Source organism: Nerophis ophidion, linkage group LG26 (assembly GCF_033978795.1).
Source record: "Nerophis ophidion isolate RoL-2023_Sa linkage group LG26, RoL_Noph_v1.0, whole genome shotgun sequence".
NCBI classification, from domain to species: Eukaryota; Metazoa; Chordata; class Actinopteri; order Syngnathiformes; family Syngnathidae; genus Nerophis; species Nerophis ophidion.
The window spans coordinates 33,514,568-33,541,274 of NC_084636.1; the positions used below are offsets into that span (position 1 = coordinate 33,514,568).

Below are 26,707 nucleotides of genomic sequence, written 5' to 3' on the forward strand. Positions count from 1 at the left end.
TCACTTTATCGACTGTTGCGATTTTTATTTTATTTTGCAGTCGTAGCGACTTCCTCCAGGTCAACTTCCTTTGGTTTCACTTCAACAATGTTAATTTACTTTCACCTAAAAAACTCTCATTTTAAGGCTCTGTGATTTTTATATTTTATTTTGTAGTAGAAGTGACTTCCAACCAGTCAACTTCCTTTGATTTCATTTTGTCGACTTCTAAAAAACACTAATTTTAAGGTGATGCGATTGTTGTTTTATTTTGTAGTAGTGTCAACTTCCTCCTGGTCAACTTCCTTTGTTTTCACTTTATGGACTTTTATTTACTTACACCTAAAAAACACTAATTTTAAGGTGATGCGATTGTTGTTTTATTTTGTAGTAGTGCCGACTTCCTCCTGGTCAACTTCCTTTGTTTTCACTTTATGGAATTTTGTTTACTTACACCTAAAAAACACAAATTTTACGGTGTTGTGATTGTTATTTTTATTTTGTAGTAGTAGCGACTTCCTCCCGGTCAACTTCCTTTGTTTTCACTTTATTGGAGAGCCCATGCGAATGGCATTGGGGCCACTCTGGGGCCACTTTGGGGCCACATTGGGGCCACATTGGGGCCACATTGGGGCCAGTGCACGTTTGATTTCATTTTGTCGACTTCTAAAAAACACTAATTTTAAGGTGATGCGATTGTTGTTTTATTTTGTAGTAGTGTCAACTTCCTCCTGGTCAACTTCCTTTGTTTTCACTTTATGGACTTTTATTTACTTACACCTAAAAAACACTAATTTTAAGGTGATGCGATTGTTGTTTTATTTTGTAGTAGTGCAGACTTCCTCCTGGTCAACTTCCTTTGTTTTCACTTTATGGAATTTTGTTTACTTTCACCTAAAAAACCCACAAATTTTAAGGTGTTGTGATTGTTATTTTTATTTTGTAGTAGTAGCGACTTCCTCCTGGTCAACTTCCTTTGTTTTCACTTCATTGACTTTTTTTACTTTCACATAAAAAAAACACAAATTTTAAGGTGTTGCGATTGTTATTTTTATTTTGTAGTAGTAGCGACTTCCTCCCGGTCAACTTCCTTTGTTTTCACTTTATCAACTTTTATTTACTTTCACCTAAAAAAACACTAATTTTAAGGTGATGCGATTGTTGTTTTATTTTGTAGTAGTATCGACTTCCTCCTGGTCAACTTCCTTTGTTTTCACTTTATGGACTTTTATTTACTTACACCTAAAAAACACTAATTTTAAGGTGATGCGATTGTTGTTTTATTTTGTAGTAGTGCCGACTTCCTCCTGGTCAACTTCCTTTGTTTTCACTTTATCAACTTTTATTTACTTTCACTTAAAAAACACAAATTTTAAGGTGTTGTGATTGTTATTTTTATTTTGTAGTAGTAGCGACTTCCTCCCGGTCAACTTCCTTTGTTTTCACTTTATTGGAGAGCCCATGCGAATGGCATTGGGGCCACTTTGGGGCCACTCTGGGGCCACTTTGGGGCCACTTTGGGGCCACATTGGGGCCAGTGCACGTTTACTTGCAATGTAAACAAGTCATCTGGAAAAAAATCAGATCTCCCAAAAATGTGATTGGGGCCACTTTGTCCTGCAGCGTGAACACAGTCTTTGACTCAATGTTTACGTGAACAAGCCCTGAGGTGAGGTACAACATGAACTTTCGCAAAGTCTGCAAGAGGATTTTACAGTGCTGCTAAATCAAAGCCTCCCCAATAAAGACAATCTTGAAAGTGCAGTGCGTTGCGTGCAAGTCTGTATTGCCGCCTTCCATGATGGATTCCATGATGACAAACAACTGCTGGGAGATAAGAGAGGATTTCATGAGCCACAACTAGAAACAGACTTTTACTTGCCTCTTATCTTCTTACACAAACATCCAGCGCAGCGTCTAAATCACCACTGGTGACTTCATTTACACGTCATTCACCGGATTTCACACCAAATGTAACCTTCCTGCCTCACTACTGGTACCACCAGACAGCAAATGTGCAAAGATGTCCGGAATAAAGCTAAATCTCAAACACCACTCGGGTAGTACGCTTTAGAAAATGTCCAAAACAACACTTCATAACAATATGTAATATGTACAATATACACACTACAAGTACAGTATATACTGTATATATATATATCCATCCATCCATTTTCTACCGCTTATTCCCTTTTGGGGTCGCGGGGGGCGCTGGCGTCTATCTCAGCTACAATCGGGCGGAAGGCGGCGTACACCCTGGACAAGTCGCCACCTCATCACATATATATATATATATATATATATATATATATATATATATATATATATATATATATATATATATATATATATATATATATATATATATATATATATATATATATATATATATATATATATATATATATATATATATATATGTAGTAAAAGACACCTTCATAACAATATGTAATCCAAGTAGAGCTGGGCGATATGGCCGTTTATTAATATCTTGATATTTTTAGGCCATTTTTAGGCCAATACACAATATATATCTCGATATTTTGCCTCAGCCTTAAATAAACACTTGATGCATATAATCACAGCGATATGAGGATTCTATGTGTTTACATTCAAAAATTCTTCTTCATACTGCATTCACCATTTTAAACTTTCATGCAGAGAGGGAAATCACAACTAAGTCAATTGAGCAAGAGTGTATTTTACATGCTGCCGCTAGGTGACATCATACGCAAATACAGTGTTAGCTTTCACTGTTATGCTGATGACACCCAACTCTACATGCCGCTAAAGCTGACCAACACGCCGGATTGTAGTCAGCTGGAGGCGTGTCTTAGTGAAATTAAACAATGGATGTCCGCTAACATTTTGCAACTTAACGCCAAAAAAACGGAAATGCTGATTATCGGTCCTTCTAGACACCGACCTCTATTTAATAATACAACTTTAACATTTGACAACCAAATAATAAAACAAGGTGACTCGGTAAAAAATCTGGGTATTATCTTCGACCCAACTCTCTCCTTTGAGTCACACATTAAAAGAGTTACTAAAACGGCCTTCTTTCATCTCCGTAATATCGCTAAAATTCGCTCCATTTTGTCCACTAAAGACGCCGAGATCATTATCCATGCGTTTGTTACGTCTCGTCTCGATTACTGTAACGTATTCTTTTCGGGTCTCCCCATGTCTAGCATTAAAAGATTACAGTTGGTACAAAATGCGGCTGCTAGACTTTTGACAAGAACAAGAAAGTTTGATCACATTACGCCTGTACTGGCTCACCTGCACTGGCTTCCTGTGCACTTAAGATGTGACTTTAAGGTTTTACTACTTACGTATAAAATACTACACGGTCTAGCTCCAGCCTATCTTGCCGATTGTATTGCACCATATGTCCCGGCAAGAAATCTGCGTTCAAAAAACTCCGGCTTATTAGTGATTCCTAGAGCCCAAAAAAAGTCTGCGGGCTATAGAGCGTTTTCCGTTCGGGCTCCAGTACTCTGGAATGCCCTCCCGGTAACAGTTCGAGATGCTACCTCAGTAGAAGCATTTAAGTCTCACCTTAAAACTCATCTGTACACTCTAGCCTTTAAATAGACCTCCTTTTTAGACCAGTTGATCTGCCGCTTCTTTTCTTTTTCTCCTATGTCCCCCCCTCCCTTGTGGAGGGGGTCCGGTCCGATGACCATGGATGAAGTACTGGCTGTCCAGAGTCGAGACCCAGGATGGACCGCTCGCCTGTATCGATTGGGGACATCTCTACGCTGCTGATCCGCCTCCGCTTGAGATGGTCTCCTTTGGACGGGACTCTCGCTGCTGTCTTGGATCCGCTTTGGACTGAACTCTCGCGGCTGTGTTGGAGCCACTATGGATTGAACTTTCACAGTATCATGTTAGAACCGCTCGGGGGGGGGGTTGCCCACATCTGAGGTCCTCTCCAAGGTTTCTCATAGTCAGCATTGTCACTGGCGTGACCACTGGATGTGAATTCTCCCTGCCCACTGGGTGTGAGTTTTCCTTGCCCTTTTGTGGGTTCTTCCGAGGATGTTGTAGTCGTAACGATTTGTGCAGTCCTTTGAGACATTTGTGATTTGGGGCTATATAAATAAACATTGATTGATTGATTGATTGATATTTATTAAACAGTTATTAAGCAGTGGCACAAACATTCATGTCATTTCCAAAACAGAAAGTGCGAGATTGTCAGAGGCCTTTTAAAACAAGCTATGAGTGCACTTTTGTGCATGATGTCACTAAGACGACATAAAAACAACACTAAATTAAAGTGCACTTTTTGTACAGAACACCACTACAATAGTATAAAACAAATAAAGTGCACTTTTGTGCATGATGTCACACAAGATATTTCAATAACTGTCAAATAAAAATGAGCTGCAGAATAGGAAATCAAATAGTGTATGTCCGTCGCTATGTGGTAGGTTCCTGCATACGTTATCTCTTTCTGTTGTTGAGTATTTTTTTTAAACGTCCGTTGTGTCCTTGAGCAAGACACTTCACCCTTGCTCCTGATGGGGGCTGGATGGCGCCTTGCATGGCAGCTCCCTCCATCAGTGTGTGAATGTGTGTGTGAATGGGTAAATGTGGAAGTAATGTCAAAGCGCTTTGAGTACCTTGAAGGTAGAAAAAAAGCGCTATACAAGTACAACCCATTTATGTAGAAATGGTTGCTTTGGCCTTTTGTTGCCTGTGGCACCGGCCGAGATGTTGACATGCGGAGTTTCAAGCACTCCTCAATTTCTAGCGGGTGACTTTTCAAATGATGCTACAGAATTAGCAGTAATGCAACTTTTTGTGGCAACGCTTTTACTGCGTACTTGTAAAACATGTTCCCGCTTGAAGCCAAACCACCGCCAGACGATGGACCCCGTGCGGGTTTTCTTGGGAATGAATTCTTCCTTTATTTGTTATCAGATTCGCACCTTCTCCCTCGTATTACCACTTGCACCGCTCCGCTAGCACCACCGCTAACGTTCTTGGTGTTGGGTTTTATCAAATAAATTTACCCCAAAAATGCGTCTTATATATGTTTTTTCCCTTTTTTATTATGCATTTTCGGCAGGTGCGACTATACTCCGGAGCGACTTACACTCTGAAAAATACGGTAGTCATTTTCTATATTGCACAGAGACAACCCCGTGATATATTGAGTGTATCGATATATCGCCCAGCCAGAATTGCAAGTATATATATATTAGGGCTGGTAATCTTTGAGTGTCCAGCGATTCGATTCAATATCGATTTTTTTTTTTCAATTCAACACGAATCTCAATTAAAAAAAGATTTTTTTCCCGATATAAAAGGATTCTCTATTCATTAAATACATAAGATTTCAGCAGGATCTACCCCAGTCTGCTGACATGCTAGCAAAGTAGTAGATTTTTGTAAAAAGCTTTTATAATTATAAAGGACAATGTTTTATCAACTGATAGCAATAATGTAAATTTGTTTTAACTATTAAACGAACCCAAAATATGACTTATTTTATCTTTGTGAAAATATTGGACACGGTGTGTTGTCAAGCTTATGAGATGCGATGCAAGTGTAAGCCACTGTGACACTATTGTTCTTTTTTTTAATTATTTTTATAAATGTCTAATGATAATGTCAATGAGGGATTTTTAATCACTGCTATGCTGAAATGATAACTAATATTGATACTGTTGTTGATAATATTCATTTTTGTTTCCCTACTTTTGGTTTGTTCTGTGTCGTGTTTGTTTCCTCTCAATTGCTCTGTTTAATGCAGTTCTGAGTGTTGCTGGGTCAGGTTCGGTTTTAGAATTGGATTGCATTGTTATGGTATTGCTGTGTATTGTTTTGTTGGATTGATAAAAAGTAAATAAATAAATAAATAAAATCAATAAAATACTTTTTTTAAAAGTGAGAATTGATTCTGAATCGCGATTCAAATTTGAATCAAATTTTTCCCACACCCCTTATATCAGGGGTGGGCATTACGTCGATCGCGATCGACTGGTCGATCTCGGACGGTGTGTCAGTCGATCTCAAGCCAGGCATTAAAAAATAGACATAAAAATGAGCAATCATCAATCATACCAAGACTTCACTTTCGTCAGTTGTTTGACATTCTCGGCACCCGAGGATCTTGTGAGATGACGCTGGCTGCTGCGAGCTCATATTTAAGAAAAAAATCACTAACAGGGCGGACGCAGAGAAACACATTTTATTTCTAGAGACTCCGTACCTACTGTCAAAACTCTAAAGACTGACTGCACAGTTCCTGTCTTCACCATAAAAGACCTGTTTCATCCTGCCTGTGCTAACAAAATAAGAGTCTCAGAAAGCTAGCGTGCACAAGCTAGCAAGCTACGGAGTTTGATGCCAATGCCGCTTTCTCACTTGCTTGCCCACCGGCACACTCACTGACGTCACTCGCCTGCTGCCAGACATTAAAGGGCCACACACAAATGCTACTCTCATAACAAAGTGTTTAAAAACGAGTATGCAAGTTGGACAAATGAAATGCCAAATACAACCACTTTCATGTGGTATTGGACAGAAAGGAGGACTTTTTTTCTCCTCCATTTGAAAATGCGGACGTTATCAGCACCACTGTCTAATTCCAATCAATGCAAGTCATCAGAATCAGGTAATACACCAACTTATATTCTTGTCTTCATGAAAGAAAGGAATCTATGTGTGTTAAACATGCTTGTATTATCATTAAACACATTTAACTTGTTTACAAAAATGTCTCTTTCATAAATAAATAAATATAAATTATAAATAGGAATGAGGTAGATCTCCTCGACTTGGTCAATTGAAAAGTAGCTCGCCTGCAGAAAAAGTGTGAGCGCCCCTGCCTTATATATATATATATATATATATATATATATATATATATATATATATATACATATATATGTATATACATATATATATATATATATATATACGTATATACATATATATGTATATATATATATATACGTATATATATATATATATATATGTATATACGTATATATATATATATATATATGTATATACATGTATATATACATGTATATATATATATATATATATATATATATATATATATATATATATATATATATATATATATATATATATATATATATAAGATGTAGTCCAGACTTGTCTCCAATTCAAAATGTGTTTTTATTTACAAATTACACAACGCACCACTTCCCCACATTTTGGGTTTTTTAATAAATGAAACACACCCAAGAAAACACACTGGAAAGGTGTGTTATTCTTTGTGTTATGGCGCCACCTTTTGAACAAGTTCGCTCCTGCTCCTTATTTCTCATAAGTCGTGAAAAAATATCAATAATTATCGATATCGACCAGGAAAAAAAAAACCTGAAAATACCTCCAACATGCCACCACAGAGATGAGGTTAACTTCCTTTTACGCTTGTAAGACAGTTCATATGGTTGAAATGTGCCCAACCCTCCTGAAATATCAACAAATGGGGTCAACTTCAGAGGCTGTAAAGCAAAGTAAAAGCTAAAACCTCACCGGGTCCACTTTGGCAACTGCATGCAGTATCGATGTGGTGCCGAGTGATGAAACATTAACCAAACAATGTTGAACCCAGACCAGCTGCTTCACAAGCCAGCTATGAGATCTCGCTGGTCGGAAGCATTAAGCGCAACAATGATGGGGTGAACATGGCAAAAAAAAAAAAAAAACACCTTCCAGTTTGAACTTTGGACCGCTTTTGTGTGGATGCAAAGCAGCGAGGAGCATGAAGTCAAACAGGCCGAGGTGGAATGAAGCAGCCAGGTAAATGATTACACCACCGACATGGAGGTGAGATGCACGTCATGAAGTGATGCAACAGTAACAACACGTGTTGGTGCTAATCGGTCCTCTCCATCCCTTGCTGGACACAAGTGGCGCTCAAACGCAAAATAAAACATTAGTGAAGCACCGCCCCTTTTGTCCCACATGACAAAAGGTACGATTTTGCTGGAGCCCTATTTATTTAAATTTTTTTTATTAAAGAACAAAAACTACTGCCGGTGTCAACAATTCTCCCTAAAAATGTTCTGATATCGGACAGGGCTTTTATTTTAATTCTTGTGAGAATTCTTCTATCTGCTCAGCTCAGGGGCGCTCACACTTTTTCTGCAGGTGAGCTACTTTTCAATTGACCAAGTCGAGGAGATCTACCTCATTCCTATTTATAATTTATATTTATTTATTTATGAAAGAGACATTTTTGTCAGCCTTCCCGGTAAGGTTTATTCAGGTGTACTGGAGAGGAGGCTACACCGGATAGTTGAACCTCGGATTCAGGAGGAACAGTGTGGTTTTTGTCCTGGTCGTGGAACTGTGGACCAGCTCTATACTCTCTGCAGGGTTCTTGAGGGTGCATGGGAGTTTGCCCAACCAGTCTACATGTGCTTTGTGGACTTGGAGAAGGCATTCGACCGTGTCCCTCGGGAAGTCCTGTGGGGAGTGCTCAGAGAGTATGGGGTATCGGACTGTCTTATTGTGGCAGTCCGCTCCCTGTATGATCAGTGCCAGAGCTTGGTCCGCATTGCCGGCAGTAAGTCGAACACGTTTCCAGTGAGGGTTGGACTCCGCCAAGGCTGTCCTTTGTCACCGATTCTGTTCATAACTTTTATGGACAGAATTTCTAGGCGCAGTCAAGGCGTTGAGGGGTTCCGGTTTGGTGACCGCGGGATTAGGTCTCTGCTTTTTGCAGATGATGTGGTCCTGTTGGCTTCATCTGGCCGGGATCTTCAGCTCTCACTGGATCGGTTCGCAGCCGAGTGTGAAGCGGCCGGAATGAGAATCAGCACCTCCAAGTCCGAGTCCATGGTTCTCGCCCGGAAAAGGGTGGAGTGCCATCTCCGGGTTGGGGAGGAGACCCTGCCCCAAGTGGAGGAGTTCAAGTACCTAGGAGTCTTGTTCACGAGTGGGGGAAGAGTGGATCGTGAGATCGACAGGCGGATCGGTGCGGCGTCTTCAGTAATGCGGACGTTGTACCGATCCGTTGTGGTGAAGAAGGAGCTGAGCCGGAAGGCAAAGCTCTCAATTTACCGGTCGATCTACGTTCCCATCCTCAACTATGGTCATGAGCTTTGGGTCATGACCGAAAGGATAAGATCACGGGTACAAGCGGCTGAAATGAGTTTCCTCCGCCGTGTGGCGGGGCTCTCCCTTAGAGATAGGGTGAGAAGCGCTGTCATCCGGGAGGAACTCAAAGTAAAGCCGCTGCTCCTCCACATCGAGAGGAGTCAGATGAGGTGGTTCGGGCATCTGGTCATGATGCCACCCGAACGCCTCCCGAGGGAGGTGTTTAGGGCACGTCCAACCGGTAGGAGGCCTCGGGGAAGACCCAGGACACGTTGGGAAGACTATGTCTCCCGGCTGGCCTGGGAACGCCTCGGGATCCCCCGGGAAGAGCTAGACGAAGTGGCTGGGGAGAGGGAAGTCTGGGCTTCCCTGCTTAGGCTGCTGCCCCCGCGACCCGACCTCGGATAAGCGGAAGAAGATGGATGGATGGATGGATGGACATTTTTGTTAACAAGTTAATGGTGTTTAATGATAATACAAGCATGTTTAACACACATAGATTCCTTTCTTACATGAAGACAAGAATATAAGTTGGTGTATTACCTGATTCTGATGACTTGCATTGATTGGAATTAGACAGTGGTGCTGATAACGTCCGCATTTTCAAATGGAGGAAAAAAAAAGTCCTCCTTTCTGTCCAATACCACATGAAAGTGGTTGGATTTGGCATCTCATTTGTCCAACTTGCATACTCGTTTTTAAACACTTTGTTATGAGAGTAGCATATGTGTGTGGCCCTTTAATGTCTGGCAGCAGGTGAGTGACGTCAGTGACTGTGCGGGTGGGCAAGCAAGTGAGAAAGCGGCCGCTGAGGGCGGGGGAGAAATACATTGGCATCAAACTCCGTAGCTTGCTAGCTTGTGCACGCTAGCTTTCTGAGACTCTTATTTTGTTAGCACAGGCAGGATGAAACAGGTCTTTTATGGTGAAGACAGGAACTGTGCAGTCGGTCTTTAGAGTTTTGACAGTAGGTACGGAGTCTCTAGAAATAAAATGTGTTTCTCTGCTTCCGCCCTGTTAGTGATTTTTTTCTTAAATATGAGCTCGCAGCAGCCAGCGTCATCTCACAAGATCCTCGGGTGCCGAGAATGTCAAACAACTGACGAAAGTGAAGTCTTGGTATGATTGATGATTGCTCATTTTTATGTCTATTTTTTAATGCCTGGCTTGAGATCGACTGACACACCCTCCGAGATAGACGTAATGCCCACCCCTGGCTCAGCTGTTCCACACGGCCACGCCCCCTTTCTCTCTTAATGTAGTGCTAGTCGCCTCTGCCTACCCCTCGAAACTTGCACTTTTTGTCAAACATTACAGTTTTTGTCGTCCTTTTCTGGCATTTTTACTCCCCTTTTGGTTGTTTTCACTACTGTAACAACGGAGTCGCTCAACAAGCCTCCCCCGTCTGAAACACTTGGAGCGTATTATATATTTTTGGGAACAAATAGGTGACCTGCCCCCTGGACTGTATATGCCCAGCACTTTGTAAAAACGCATGCTTTGCTACAAATCTAAAAAAAAAAAATATATATATATATATATATATATATACATACATACATGTATAAATGCAGATATATATGTAGAAATATATGATTAAACGTACATATACATCTAGATACACATGTATAAATGTAGATATATGTAGACATATGAATAAATGTAGATATACATGTATATATACATGTATAAATGTAGATATGATGTATAAATGTAGATATGTATGACTGTAGATATATATTGTATAAATGTAAATATGTATGTAGATGTATACAGCATAACTGTAGATACATACAGTATAAATGTATATATACAAGTATAAATGTAGATATACATGATGTAGATATGCATGTATAAATGTATATATATGCATGAATGTAGATATATATTGCATAAATGTAAATATGTATGTAGATGTATACAGCATAACTGTAGATACATACAGTATAAATGTATATATACATGTATAAATGTAAATATACATGATGTAGGTATGCATGTATAAATGTAGATATACATGTATAAATGTAGATATATATATATATTGTACAAATGTAGCTATACGTGTATAAATGTAGATATATATGTAGATCTGCATGTATAAATGTAGATATACATGTAGATCTGCATGTATAAATGTATATATGTATGTATAAATGTAGATATATATTGTATAAAAGTAAATATGTAAATATATGTATACAGCATAACAGTAGATACATACAGTATAAATGTATATATACATATATAAATGTAGATATACATGATGTAGATATGCATGTATAAAGGTATATATATGCATGAATGTAGATATATATTGCATAAATATAAATATGTATGTAGATGTATACAGCATAACTGTAGATACATACAGTATAAATGTATATATACATATATAAATGTAAATATACATGATGTAGATATGCATGTATAAATGTAGATATACATGTATAAATGTAGATATATACATATTTTGTATAAATGTAGCTATACGTGTATAAATGTAGATATATATGTAGATCTGCATGTATAAATGTAGTTATACATGTAGATCTGCATGTATAAATGTATATATGTATGTATAAATGTAGATATATATTGTATAAAAGTAAATATGTATGTATATGTACACAGCATAACAGTAGATACATACAGTATAACTGTATATATACATATATAAATGTAAATATACATGATGTAGATATGCATGTATAAATGTAGATATACATGTATAAATGTAGATATATACATATTTTGTATAAATGTAGCTATACGTGTATAAATGTAGATATATATGTAGATCTGCATGTATAAATGTAGTTATACATGTAGATCTGCATGTATAAATGTATATATGTATGTATAAATGTAGATATATATTGTATAAAAGTAAATATGTATGTATATGTACACAGCATAACAGTAGATACATACAGTATAAATGTATATATACATATATAAATGTAGATATACATGTATAAATGTAGATATACATGTATAAATGTAGATATATATTGTATAAATGTAGATATGTATGTAGATGTACACAGCATAAATGTAGATACATACAGCATAAATGTAGACACATACAGTATAAATGCAGATATAGACAGTATAAATGTAGATATACTGAGACAGTATAAATGACAGTATAAATGTAGCTATACTGTACATAAATGTAGATACATACAGTATAAATGTAGATATGTATAAATGTAAATACATACAGTATAAATGTAGATATGTATGTAGATTCATACAGTATAAATGTAGATACATATGTAGATATACAAGTATAAATGTAGATATACATGATGTAGATATGCATGTATAAATGTAGATATATATGTATAAATGTAGATAAATATTGTATAAATGTACATATGTAAGTAGATGTATACAGCATAGATGTAGATAAATACAGCATACATGTAGATACATACAGTATAAATGTAGATGTATATGTATACATGTATAATTGTAGATAAACATGTATAAATGTAGATATAAATGTATAAATGTAGATACATACAGTATAAATGTAGATATATATGTAGATAAACATGTATAAATGTAGATATAAATGTATAAATGTAGATACATACAGTATAAATGTAGATATATATGTAGATATACATGTATAAATGTAGATACAGTATAAACGTAGATCGATACAGTATAAATGTGGATGAATAGAGTATAAATGTAGATACAGTATAAATGTAGATCGATACAGTATAAATGTGGATGTAGAGTATAAATTTACAGTAGATACAGTATAAATGTAGGTCTATACAGCATAAATGTAAATACAGTATAAACGTGGATTGATACAGTATAAATGTGGATGAATAGAGTATAAATGTACAGTAGATACAGTATAAATGTAGGTCTATACAGCATAAATGTAGATACAGTATAAACGTGGATTGATACAGTATAAATGTGGATGTAGAGTATAAATGTACAGTAGATACAGTATAAATGTAGGTCTATACAGCATAAATGTAGATACAGTATAAACGTAGATCGATACAGTATAAATGTGGATGTAGAGTATAAATTTACAGTAGATACAGTATAAATGTAGATCCATACAGCATAAATGTAGATACAGTATAAACGTGGATTGATACAGTATAAATGTGGATGTAGAGTATAAATGTACAGTAGATACAGTATAAATGTAGATCCATACAGCATAAATGTAGATACAGTATAAACGTAGATCGATACAGTATAAATGTGGATGAATAGAGTATAAATGTAGATACAGTGTAAATGTAGATCGATACAGTATAAATGTGGATGTATACAGCATAAATGTACAGTATAAACGTAGATCGATACAGTATAAATGTGGATGTAGAGTATAAATTTACCGTAGATACAGTATAAATGTAGATCCATACAGCATAAATGTAGATACAGTTTAAATGTGGATGTAGAGTATAAATGTACAGTAGATACAGTATAAATGTAGGTCTATACAGCATAAATGTAGATACAGTATAAACGTAGATCGATACAGTATAAATGTGGATGAATAGAGTATAAATGTAGATACAGTATAAACGTAGATCGATACAGTATAAATGTGGATGAAGAGTATAAATGTAGATACAGTATAAATGTAGATCAATACAGTATAAATGTGGATGTAGAGTATAAATGTACAGTAGATACAGTATAAATGTAGGTTTATACAGCATAAATGTAGATACAGTATAAACGTGGATTGATACAGTATAAATGTGGATGAATAGAGTATAAATGTAGATCGATACAGTATAAATGTGGATGAATAGAGTATAAATGTAGATCGATACAGTATAAATGTGGATGAATAGAGTATAAATGTAGATCGATACAGTATAAATGTGGATGAATAGAGTATAAATGTAGATACAGTATAAACGTAGATCGATACAGTATAAATGTGGATGAATAGAGTATAAATGTAGATCGATACAGTATAAATGTGGATGAATAGAGTATAAAAGTAGATCGATACAGTATAAATGTGGATGAATAGAGTATAAATGTAGATCGATACAGTATAAATGTGGATGAATAGAGTATAAATGTAGATCGATACAGTATAAATGTGGATGAATAGAGTATAAATGTAGATCGATACAGTATAAATGTGGATGAATAGAGAATAAATGTAGATCGATACAGTATAAATGTGGATGAATAGAGTATAAATGTAGATCGATACAGTATAAATGTGGATGAATAGAGTATAAATGTAGATCGATACAGTATAAATGTGGATGAATAGAGTATAAATGTAGATCGATACAGTATAAATGTGGATGAATAGAGTATAAATGTAGATCGATACAGTATAAATGTGGATGAATAGAGTATAAATGTGGATGAATAGAGTATAAATGTGGATGAATAGAGTATAAATGTAGATACAGTATAAATGTAGATCGATACAGTATAAATGTAGATACAGTATAAATGTGGATGTATAGAGTATAAATGTGGATGTATAGAGTATAAATGTAGATGTATATGTACTGCATGATTTAGATGTCATCCAATGGTAAAACTTTGTAAGGATGAAAGGATGCAGCTGAGCACAAAGAAGAGGTGACACTCCTCTGATCTATTTCCTGCGAGTCTACGTGTTGACTGAGGGACTTGCAGTGGGCGTGGCCTGCTTACCTTGGTGATGAGCAGAGGTTCACCATGCTCCAGTCCTCCTCGCAGCGTGAATCCCCACGGCGCACCTCCGGAGAGCAACACTTCCACCAGTCTCCAGCCCTCCTCCACGTCCCGGGGCCTCGCTTCAAGCTCGACCTCCTTGTGCGTCACATGCCAATGGCCGCCAACGTCCACGCGGTGCGGGTCGACCTTGGAGTCCATGACCCTGGAGGAGGAGGAGGAGGAAAATATGACACTTCATACAAAAGGCTCGACGGCAGCAGCAGTTTGACTCTGGAACGGACTAATCGTAATGATCGATAATGACTTTCACAATCATTATGAGAGACATGACGGATGGGTTTTCTTTTTTGATGCATTTCAATATTAAACAGACGTAAATGAATAAGAAATCCCCTCTTCCACCCAAAAAATCCAATAAAAAAACCTTCAAAAAGTCTGAATATTAACAAGTATTAGTGATATTGTTATTATAAGTGCTAACGCAGACTGACTATTTATAGCGGCGACGTGATCACTTCCTGTGTCCCTATGTTGACATCATCGAGTAGTCTGCTGCTTCCTCGCTTCCTTGCTCCTGTAAATGTATTCTAGATCAGTGTTTTTCAACCTTTTTAGAGCCAAGGCACATTTTTTGTGTTAAAAAAAATGCAAAGCATAGCTCGGTTGGTAGAGCGGCCGTGCCAGCAACTTGAGGGTTGCAGGTTCGATTCCCGCTTCCACCATCCTAGTCACTGCCGTTGTGTCCTTGGGCAAGGCACTTTACCCACCTGCTCCCAGTGCCACCCACACTGGTTTAAATGTAACTTAGATATTGGGTTTCACTATGTAAAGCGCTTTGAGTCACTAGAGAAAAGCGCTATATAAATATAATTCACTTCACACTTCAATCATGCATCACTATAGCTCTTGTCTCAAAGTAGGTGTACTGTCACATCACCCCCTGACTTATTTGGAGGGTTTTTTTTTATGTTTTCCTGTGTGTAGTGTTTTAGTTCTTGTCTTGTGCTCCTATTATGGTGTTTTTTTCTTTTTTTTGGGTATTTTCCTGTAGCAGTTTCATGTCTTCCTTTGAGCGATATTTCCCGCATCTACTTTGTTTTAGCAATCAAAAATATTTGTTGTTTTTAATCCTTCTTTGTGGGGACATTGTTGATTGCCATGTCATGTTCGGATGGGCATCGTGGACGCCGTCTTTGCTCCCCCAGTAAGTCTTTGCTGTCGTCCAGCATTCTGTTTTTGTTTACTGTGTAGCCAGTTCAGTTGTAGTTTCGTTCTGCATAGCCTTCCCTAAACTTAAATGCCTTTTCTGAGGGGCACTCACCTTTTGTTTATTTTTGGTTTAAGCATTAGACCTCTTTTTTACCTTCACACTGCCTCCCGCTGTTTCCGACATCTACAAAGCAATTAGCTACCCGCCACCACCTACTGATATGGAAGAGTATTCAATCAATCAATCAATGTTTACTTATATAGCCCTAAATCACTAGTGTCTCAAAGGGCTGCACAAACCACCACGACATCCTCGGTAGGCCCACATAAGGGCAAGGAAAACTCACACCCAGTGGGACGTCGGTGACAATGATGACTATGAGAACCTTAGAGAGGAGGAAAGCAATGGATGTCGAGCGGGTCTAACATGATACTGTGAACGTTCAATCCACAATGGATCTAACACAGTCGCGAGAGTCCAGTCCTAAGCGGATCCAACACAGCAGCGAGAGTCCCGTTCACAGCGGAGCCAGCAGGAAACCATCCCAAGCGGAGGCGGATCAGCAGCGCAGAGATGTCCCCAGCCGATACACGGGCGAGCAGTACATGGCCACCGGATCGGACCGGACCCCCTCCACAAGGGAGAGTGGGACATAGAAGAAAAAGAAAAGAAACGGCAGATCAACTGGTCTAAAAAGGGAGTCTATTTAAAGGCTAGAGTATACAAATGAGTTTTAAGGTGAGACTTAAATGCTTCTACTGAGGTGGCATCGCGAACTGTTACCGGGAGGGCATTCCAGAGTACTGGAGCCCGAACGGAAAACGCTCTATAGCCCGCAGACTTTTTTTGGGGCTCTAGGAATCACTAATAAGCCGGAGTCTTTTGAACGCAGATTTCTTGCCGGGACATATGGTACAATACAATCGGCAAGATAGACCGTGTAGTATTTTATACGTAAGTAGTAAAACCTTAAAGTCACATCTTAAGTGCACAGGAAGCCAGTGCTGGTGAGCCAGTACAGGCGTAATGTGACTTTTACACGGTTACTCTGCCAAGCTCTAGACAACACCGACACTCAACAACAACATGTAATTTACAGACTATAATTACTAATTTACAAAAAATATTTTTAACCCAAATAGGTGAAATTAAATAATATCCTACAGCACACCAGACTACAGTGGTTGAAAAACACTGTTCTAGATCATAAAACATGCCTCTCAGCTGGATAGTAGAAGGATGAGGACATATTCCAATAACTTGGGACACTTTAACCGCCATTTCAGACCCAGAAATGGCGAGAACGACACGAAAAGACATTTGGTGCCACCTCCCTTTTCGACAATTATTCTTCATCTAAAGGGGAAGATATGAACATCCTAGCAGTCGGCATCCGTATGACAGCAGACATTGTACAGTAAGTGATTATTATGTTTATTTTGGCTCTCGTGAAGTCTGCAGTGAGTAATTATCAGTGATGTTGTTTAAGAAAAAGCAAACGTGATGCGTTTTTTTTAAAAACGTTGGACATTTAAGTTCCGGATCATTTTCTAAAGGTTATATATTTATTTTGACGGATAAAACAGATGAAAGTAAAGCTCTGCCCTTTACTCTGTATGCTTTATAAGAAACATTAAACAAACATCTTTGTGCCAGAAATGCCGTGATAGGATAACAACAAAGCAGACAACTTACTAGCTCCTCCTTTTGGAACTTTCACCGGACATGTTTGTGGCAGAAACGCTAACATAAGACAACAAAACAAGACAACATGTTTTGTTTTCAGGGCGGGCAACTTTGAAACGTTAAAACTAACATTAAAAAATGAATGCTAAGCTAAGACCACAAAGCAATACACCAGTTACGTTGTCATTGCAAATAACTTAATAGTTCCTTCATTTGAAACATGATGCAGGTTTGTGGTGGAAATGCTAAAATAAGACAACTAAACAAGACATTTTTTTTGTTTACACAGCAGACAACCTAATGTTTCCTTCATTTGGAACGTAAAACTCGCGAGTTTGTGGCACAAAATGAATGCTAAGATAAGACCACAAAACAAGACAACAAAACAAAACAACATATGTTGTGTTGTCAAAACAGACACATTTGAATTTCATTAATCTAAAACGTGAAACAAACCTGTCTGTGGCACAAAATAAATGCTAAGATAATACAACAAAACAAGACAACATGTGTTTTGTTTACACAGCAGACAACTTAATATTTCATTCATTTGAAACATTAAGCATGTTTGTGGGAGATATGCTAAGATAAGACAACAAAACAAGACAACATTTGTTCTGTTTACACAGCAGACAACTTGATGTTTTCTTCATTTGGAACGTAATACACATGTGTTTGTGGCACAAAATAAATGCTAGGATAAGACCACAAAACAAGACAACAAAACAAAACAACATATGTTGTGTTGTCAAAACAGACAAATTTGAATTTCATTAATCTAAAACGTGAAACAAACCTGTCTGTGGCACAAAATAAATGCGAAGATAATACAACAAAACAAGACATGTGTTTACACAGCAGACAACTTAATATTTCATTCATTTGAAACATTAAGCATGTTTGTGGGAGATATGCTAAGATAAGACAACAAAACAAGACAACATTTGTTCTGTTTACACAGCAGACAACTTGATGTTTTCTTCATTTGGAACGTAAAACACACGTGTTTGTGGCACAAAATAAATGCTAAGATAAGACCACAAAACAAGACACCACATGTTATGTTGTCATTGCACATTACTAAATGTTTCATTCATTTTAAACGTAATGCATGTTTGTGGTAGAAATGCCAAGACAAGACAACAAAACAAGACAGCATTTGTTTTGTTAACAGAGCAGACAGCTTGATGTTTCCTTCATTTGAAACGTGAAGCACGTGTTTCTGACACAAAATAAATGCTAAGATAAGACTACAAAACAAGACAACAAAACAAAACAACATATGTTGTGTTGTCAAAACAGACATATTTGAAACGTGAAACAAACCTGTTTGTGGCACAAAATAAATGCTAAGATAAGACCACAAAACAAGACAACACATGTTATGTTGTCATTGCAGATTACAAAATGTTTCATTAATTTTAAATGTTAAGCATGTTTGTGGTGAAAATGCTAAAATAAGACAATAAAACAAAACAAAACTTGTTTTGTTTACAGAGCAGACAACTTGATGTTTCCTTTATTTAAAATGTTAAACACATGTGTTTGTGATACAAAATAAATGCTAAGAGGAGACCACAAAGCAAGACAATAAAACAAGACAAAACCTGTTATGTTGTCATTGCGGATAACTAAATACTTATTTTCATTTGAAACGTTAAGCACGTTGGTGGTATAAATGCTGAGATAATACAACAAAACAAGATATTTGTTTTGTTTAAACAGCAGACAAGTGGATGTTTCCTTCATTTGAAACATGAAACATGTTTGTGGTAGAAATCCTAAGATAAGACAACAAAACAAGACGTTGTTTTGTTTACACAATAGACAACTTGATGTTTCCTTCATTTGAAACGTGAAATGTGTGTTTGTGGTACAAAATAAATGCTAAGACAAGACCACAAAACCAGACAAAAAAACAAGACAACATGTTTTGTTTTCAGAGCAGACAACTTTATATTTCATCCACTTTTAACCGTAAAGTAAATATGTTTGTGGCACAAATTAAATGTTAAGAGAGGACCACAAAACAAGGCAACACCTGTTATGTTGCCATCGCAGATAACTTAATATTTCATTCATTTGAAACGGTGAGCACGTTTGTGGTAGAAATACTAAGATAAGACAACAAAACAAGACAACATGCGTTTTGTTTACAGAGCAGACAACTTTATGTTTCCTTCATTTCAAACGTGAAACACACGTGTCTGTGGTACAAAATAAATGCTAAGAGGAGACCACAAAACAAGACAACAAAACAAGACAACACCTGTTATGTTGCCATCGTAGATAATTTAATATTTCCTTCATTTGAGACGTGAAACACGTTTGTGGTAGAAATGCTGAGAAAATACAACAAAACAAGACATTTGTTTTGTTTAAACAGCTGAAAACTTCATGTTTCATTCATTTGAAAAAATTAAGCATGTTTGTGGGAGATAAGCTAAGGTAAGACAACAAAACAAAACAACATGTTTTGTTTTCAGGGCAGACAACTTATATTTCATTCACTTATAACCGTAAAGTAAATATGTTTGTGGCACAAATTAAATGTTAAGAGAGGACCACAAAACAAGGCAACACCTGTTATGTTGCCATCGCGGATAACTCAATATTTAATTCATTTGAAAGGGTAAGCACGTTTGTGGTAGAAATACTAAGATAAGACAACAAAACAAGACACATGCGTTTTGTTTACAGAGCAGACAACTTTATGTTTCCTTCATTTGAAACGTGAAACACACGTGTTTGTGGCACAAAATAAATGCTAAGAGGAGACCACAAGACAAGACAACAAAACAACACCTGTTCCTTCATTTGAGACGTGAAACATGTTTGTGGTAGAAATGCTGAGATAATACAACAAAACAAGACATTTGCTTTGTTTAAACAGCAGACAACTTGATGTTTCATTCATTTGAAAAATTAAGCATGTTTGTGGGAGATATGCTAAGGTAAGACAACAAAACAAGACATGTTTTGTTATCAGAGCAGACAACTTTATATTTCATTCACTTTTAACCGTAAAGTAAATATGTTTGTGGCACAAATTAAATGTTAAGACCACAAAACAAGACAACGCCTGTTATGTTGCCATCGCAGATAACTTAATATTTCATTCATTTGAAAGGTTAAGCAAGTTTGTGGTAGAAATAATGAGATAATACAACAAAAAAAGACATGTGTTTTGTTTACAGAGCAGACAACTTGATGTTTCCTTCATTTGAAAGTTGAATCATGTTTTTGGTGGAAAAGCTGAGCCGAGGCAACAAAAGAAGACATTAACACCTGTTGTGTTGCCAGAGCAGACAACTTAATGCTCTTAACGCGCACAAACGCAACAAAGGCGACCATCTTCGACAACCGCAGCGACAAAATAAACCCACTAAAGTCGCTTTTTTAAATTTTAGCGACACATACTGACAAGTGGAAGACTGAACTAAGGAGGAAATTGTCGCGAAATGACTTTAAAAGGCTGCTCTTACCTGACTGTTCAACTTGACCACGCTCGTGAACTTATCCACCGGCCTGACTTTGATCCTCATTACCACACTTTTCTACATTTCCAAACACTTTTCCACGGCTGCCTACTCATTACGCTGCTTTTGCTGCTTCCTCGTCGGCGAAGTGTGCCGCCGCTTCCCGGGGGGAATGGACGGAGGAGTGGGACACTCAGGGCGGAAGACACCGCCGATGCGCGCGCATCAACACACTGGCACACTAGCAATGGAAGTCTGTCACAACAGCGCTCCCTGGTGTCAGACGCCGAATACTACTACTCCAAATAAATGCTAAGATAAGACCACAAAACGAGACAACAAAACAAAACAACATATGTTGTGTTGTCAAAACAGACACATTTGTATTTCATTAATTTAAAACGTGAAACAAACCTGTTTTTGGCACAAAATAAATGCTAAGATAAGACCAGAAAACAAGACAACAAAACAAAACAACATATGTTGTGTTGTCAAAATGCATAATTAATGTATTTCATTAATTTAAAACGTGAAACAAACCTGTTTTTGGCACAAAATAACTGCTAAGATAAGACCACAAAACAAGACAACAAAACAAAACAACATATGTTGTGTTGTCAAAATGCATAATTAATGTATTTCATTAATTTAAAACGTGAAACAAACCTGATTTTGGCACAAAATAAATGCTAAGATAAGACCACAAAACAAGACAACAAAACAAAACAACATATGTTGTGTTGTCAAAACGGACACATTTGTATTTCATTCATTTAAAACGTGAAACAAACCTGTTTTTGGCACAAAATAAATGCTAAGATAAGACCACAAAACAAGACAACAAAACAAAACAACATATGTTGTGTTGTCAAAACGGACACATTTGTATTTCATTCATTTAAAACGTGAAACAAACCTGTTTTTGGCACAAAATAAATGCTAAGATAAGACCACAAAACAAGACAACAAAACAAAACAACATATGTTGTGTTGTCAAAACAGACACATTTGTATTTCATTAATTTAAAACGTGAAACAAACCTGTTTTTGGCTTAAATAAATGCTAAGATAAGACCACAAAACAAGACAACAAAACAAAACAACATATGTTGTGTTGTCAAAACAGACACATTGGTATTTCATTAATTTAAAACGTGAAACAAACCTGCTTTTGGCTTAAATAAATGCTAAGATAAGACCACAAAACAAGACAACAAAACAAAACAACATATGTTGTGTTGTCAAAACAGACACATTTGTATTTCATTAATTTAAAACGTGAAACAAACCTGTTTTGGCACAAAATAAATGCTAAGATAAGACCAGAAAACAAGACAACAAAACAAAACAACATATGTTGTGTTGTCAAAACAGACACATTTGTATTTCATTCATTTAAAACGTGAAACAAACCTGTTTTTGGCACAAAATAAATGCTAAGATAAGACCACAAAACAAGACAACAAAACAAAACAACTTTTCTTGTGTTGTCAAAACAGACACATTTGTATTTTATTCATTTAAAACATGAAACAAACCTGTTTTTGGCACAAGGTAAATGCTAGGATAAGACCACAAAACAAGACAACAAAACAAAACAACATATGTTGTGTTGTCAAAACAGACACATTTGTATTTCATTCATTTAAAACGTGAAACAAACCTGTTTTTGGCACAAAATAAATGCTAAGATAAGACCACAAAACAAGAGAACACCTTTTATGTTGTCATCGCAGATAACTTAATATTTCATTCATTTGAAACATTAAGCATGTTTGTGGGAGATATGCTAAGATAAGACAACAAAACAAGACAACATTTGTTTTGTTTACAGAACAGACAACCTGGAACGTGAAACACACGTGTTTGTGGCACAAAATAAATACTAAGACCACAAAACAAGATAACAAAACAAAACAACATATGTTGTGTTGTCAAAACAGACAACTTTGAATTTCATTCATTTGAAACGTGAAACAAACCTGTTCGTGGCACAAAATAAATGCTAAGATAAGACAACAAAACAAGACAACACATGTTGTGTTGTCATTGCACATCACTAAATGTTTCATTCATTTTAAACGTTATGCATGTTTGTGGTAGAATTGTTAAGATGAGACAACAAAACAAGACAGCATTTGTTTTGTTAACAGAGAAGACAACTTGATGTTTCCTTCATTTGAAACGTAATACACATGTCTTTGTGGCACAAAATAAATGCTAAGACCAGAAAACAAGACAACAAAACAAAACAAGATATGTTGTGTTGTCAAAACAGACGTATTTGTATTTCATTAATTTAAAACGTGAAACAAACCTGTTTTGGCACAAAATAAATGCTAAGATAAGACCACAAAACAAGACAACAAAACAAAACAACATATGTTGTGTTGTCAAAACAGACACATTTGTATTTCGTTGATTTAAAACGTGAAACAAACCTGTTTTTGGCAAAAAATAAATGCTAAGATAAGACAACAAAACAAGAAAACACCTTTTATGTTGTCATCGCAGATAACTTAATATTTCATTCATTTGAAACAAGCATGTTTGTGGGGGATATGCTAAGAGAAGACAACAAAACAAGACAACATTTGTTTTGTTTACAGAGCAGACAACCTGGAACGTGAAACACACGTGTTTGTGGCACAAAATAAATACTAAGACCACAAAACAAGACAACAAAACAAAACAATATATGTTGTGTTGTCAAAACAGACAACTTTGAATTTCATTCATTTAAAACGTGAAACAAACCTGTTTGTGGCACAAAATAAATGCTAAGATAAGACCACAAAACAAGAGAACACCTTTTATGTTGTCATCGCAGATAACTTAATATTTCATTCATTTGAAACATTAAGCATGTTTGTGGGAGATATGCTAAGATAAGACAACAAAACAAGACAACATTTGTTTTGTTTACAGAGCAGACAACCTGATGTTTCCTTCATTTGGAACGTGAAACACACGTGTTTGTGGCACAAAATAAATACTAAGACCACAAAACAAGACAACAAAACAAAACAACATATGTTGTGTTGTCAAAACAGACAACTTTGAATTGCATTCATTTGAAACGTGAAACAAACCTGTTTGTGGTACAAAATAAATGCTAAGATAAGACAACAAAACAAGACAACAAAACAAAACAACATATGTTGTGTTGTCAAAACAGACACATTTGTATTTCATTAATTTAAAACGTGAAACAAACCTGTTTTTGGCACAAAATAAATGCTAAGATAAGACCACAAAACAAGACAACAAAACAAAACAACATATGTTGTGTTGTCAAAACAGACACATTTGTATTTCATTAATTTAAAACGTGAAACAAACCTGTTTTTGGCACAAAATAAATGCTAAGATAAGACCACAAAACGAGAGAACACCTTTTATGTTGTCATCGCAGATAACTTAAAATTTCATTCATTTGAAACATCAAGCATGTTTGTGGGAGATATGCTAAGATAAGACAACAAAACAAGACAACACCTGTTTTGTTTACAGAGCAGACAACCTGATGTTTCCTTCATTTGGAACGTGAAACACACATGTTTGTGGCACAAAACAAATACTAAGACCACAAAACAAGACAACAAAACAAAACAACATATGTTGTGTTGTCAAAACAGACAACTTTGAATTGCATTCATTTGAAACGTGAAACAAACCTGTTTGTGGTACAAAATAAATGCTAAGATAAGACAACAAAACAAGGCAAAATAAGAAGACAACACCTGTTATGTTGTCATCGCAGATAACTTAAAGGCCTACTGAGACCCACTACTACCGACCACGCAGTCTGATAGTTTATATATCAATGATGAAATATCAACATTGCAACACATGCCAATACGGCCTTTTTAGTTTACTAAATTGCAATTTTAAATTTCCCGCAAAGTGTCCTGTTGAAAACGTCGCGGTATGATGACTCGTATGATGACGCGTGCGTTTGACATCACCGGTTGTAACGGACGTTTTTTCCAGCCCGATCCAAGCTATAAGTAGTCTGCTTTAATCGCATAATTACACAGTATTCTGGACATCTGTGTTGCTGAATCTTTTGCAATGTGTTCAATTAATAATGGAGAAGTCAAAGTAGAAAGATGGAGGTGGGAAGCGTTGTATTGCAGCTGCCTTTAGCAACACAAACACAGCCGCTGTTTCCTTGTTTAAAATTCCCGAAGGTGAAGCTTTACTATGGAACAGAGCGGTCAAGCGAACATGGTTCCCGACCACATGTCAACCGGCAGGTTTCGGTGAGAAAATTGTGCTAATACGTCGGCTCTTACCGTAGACATGAGCAGAGCTTGCGCCATCCTGCAGCTGCTGACTATTACCTCCTCCCACCGGAGACACTGGCGGTCACCACACCCGTGGCCACACCCCTCCAACCTTTAGGTACCATATAATCTCACTGAAACACTACTAACACAATAAGCAGATAAGGGATTTTCCAGAATTATCCTAGTAAATGTGTCAAATAACATCTTAAACGCTGTCACTGCCCTCAGCTTTTTATTTCTTTTCTAGTCCTTCACTCTCACTATCCTCATCCACGAATCTTTCATCCTCGCTCAAATCAATGGGGAAATCGTCGCTTTCTCGGTGCAAATCGCTCTCGCTGCTGGTGGCTATGATTATAAACAATGTGAGGATGTAAGGAGCCCTACAACCCGTGACGTCACGCGCACATCGTCTGCTACTTCCGTTAAAGGCGAGGCCTTTTTATTAGCGACCAAAAGTTGCAAACTTTATCGTTGATGTTCTCTACTAAATCTTTTCAGCAAAAATATGACAATATCGCGAAATGATCGAGTATGACACTTAAAATGGACCTGCTATCCCCGTTTAAATAAGATAATCTCATTTCAGTAGGCCTTTAAAAATAACATAAAGGTTCATTTGTGTCTTTATTACGAAGGTTTCCTTGTTTTACCTTTGAATTTTGTGAACGTATTTTCTATTTTTTACATCAAATTTTGCAAACAATTGTATAAAATAAACATTTATGATGGAAAAGAATGTGTATGTTTAAAATTCCAGTTCGGTAAAATACAGTGTTCAGCGCAAAATTATTTGTTAACCTGCTACGAAACTCGAGACTCACTTCCGGTGAATTAAAAACTGAAGAAATCGATCCCGTCTCAGGATCGATCAATGAGGTGTCAGGTTTCAAGTCACGTGACACGGGCGGCACACCATTAGGTGTTGGAGGAGCACCGTGATGTGTTAGAGGAGCTCTATGACGTGTTGGAGGACAACATCAAATGTTGGTGAAGCTCCATGACGTGTTGGGAGGAGCAACATGAGGTGTAGGAGGAGCACCATGATGTGTTGGAAGAGATCCATGACAAGTTGGAGGACAACAAAACGTGTTGGAGGAGCTCCATGACGTGTTGGAGGAGCTCCGTAACGTGATGGAAGACAATAAGACGTGTTGGAGGAGCACCATGACGTGTTGGAGGAGCTCCGTGACGTGTTGGAGGACAATAAGACGTGTTGGAGGAGCACCCTGATTGTTGGTGGAGCACCAAGACATGTTGGAGGAGCTCCGTGACGT

At 36.9% G+C, this 26,707-nt stretch overlaps 1 protein-coding gene across 1 annotated transcript in view; it reads right to left on the reverse strand.

The window, feature by feature from the left end:
• Positions 1–21,358, reverse strand: part of shroom2a (shroom family member 2a) — a 135,547-nt gene extending 114,189 nt beyond the window's left edge. The window contains 2 exon segments of the mRNA XM_061888342.1: positions 14,761–14,965; positions 21,145–21,358. Coding sequence (XP_061744326.1) covers positions 14,761–14,961 — 201 coding nt within the window. The 5' untranslated portion in view covers positions 14,962–14,965; positions 21,145–21,358.
• Between the last annotated feature and the right edge of the window lie 5,349 nt (positions 21,359–26,707).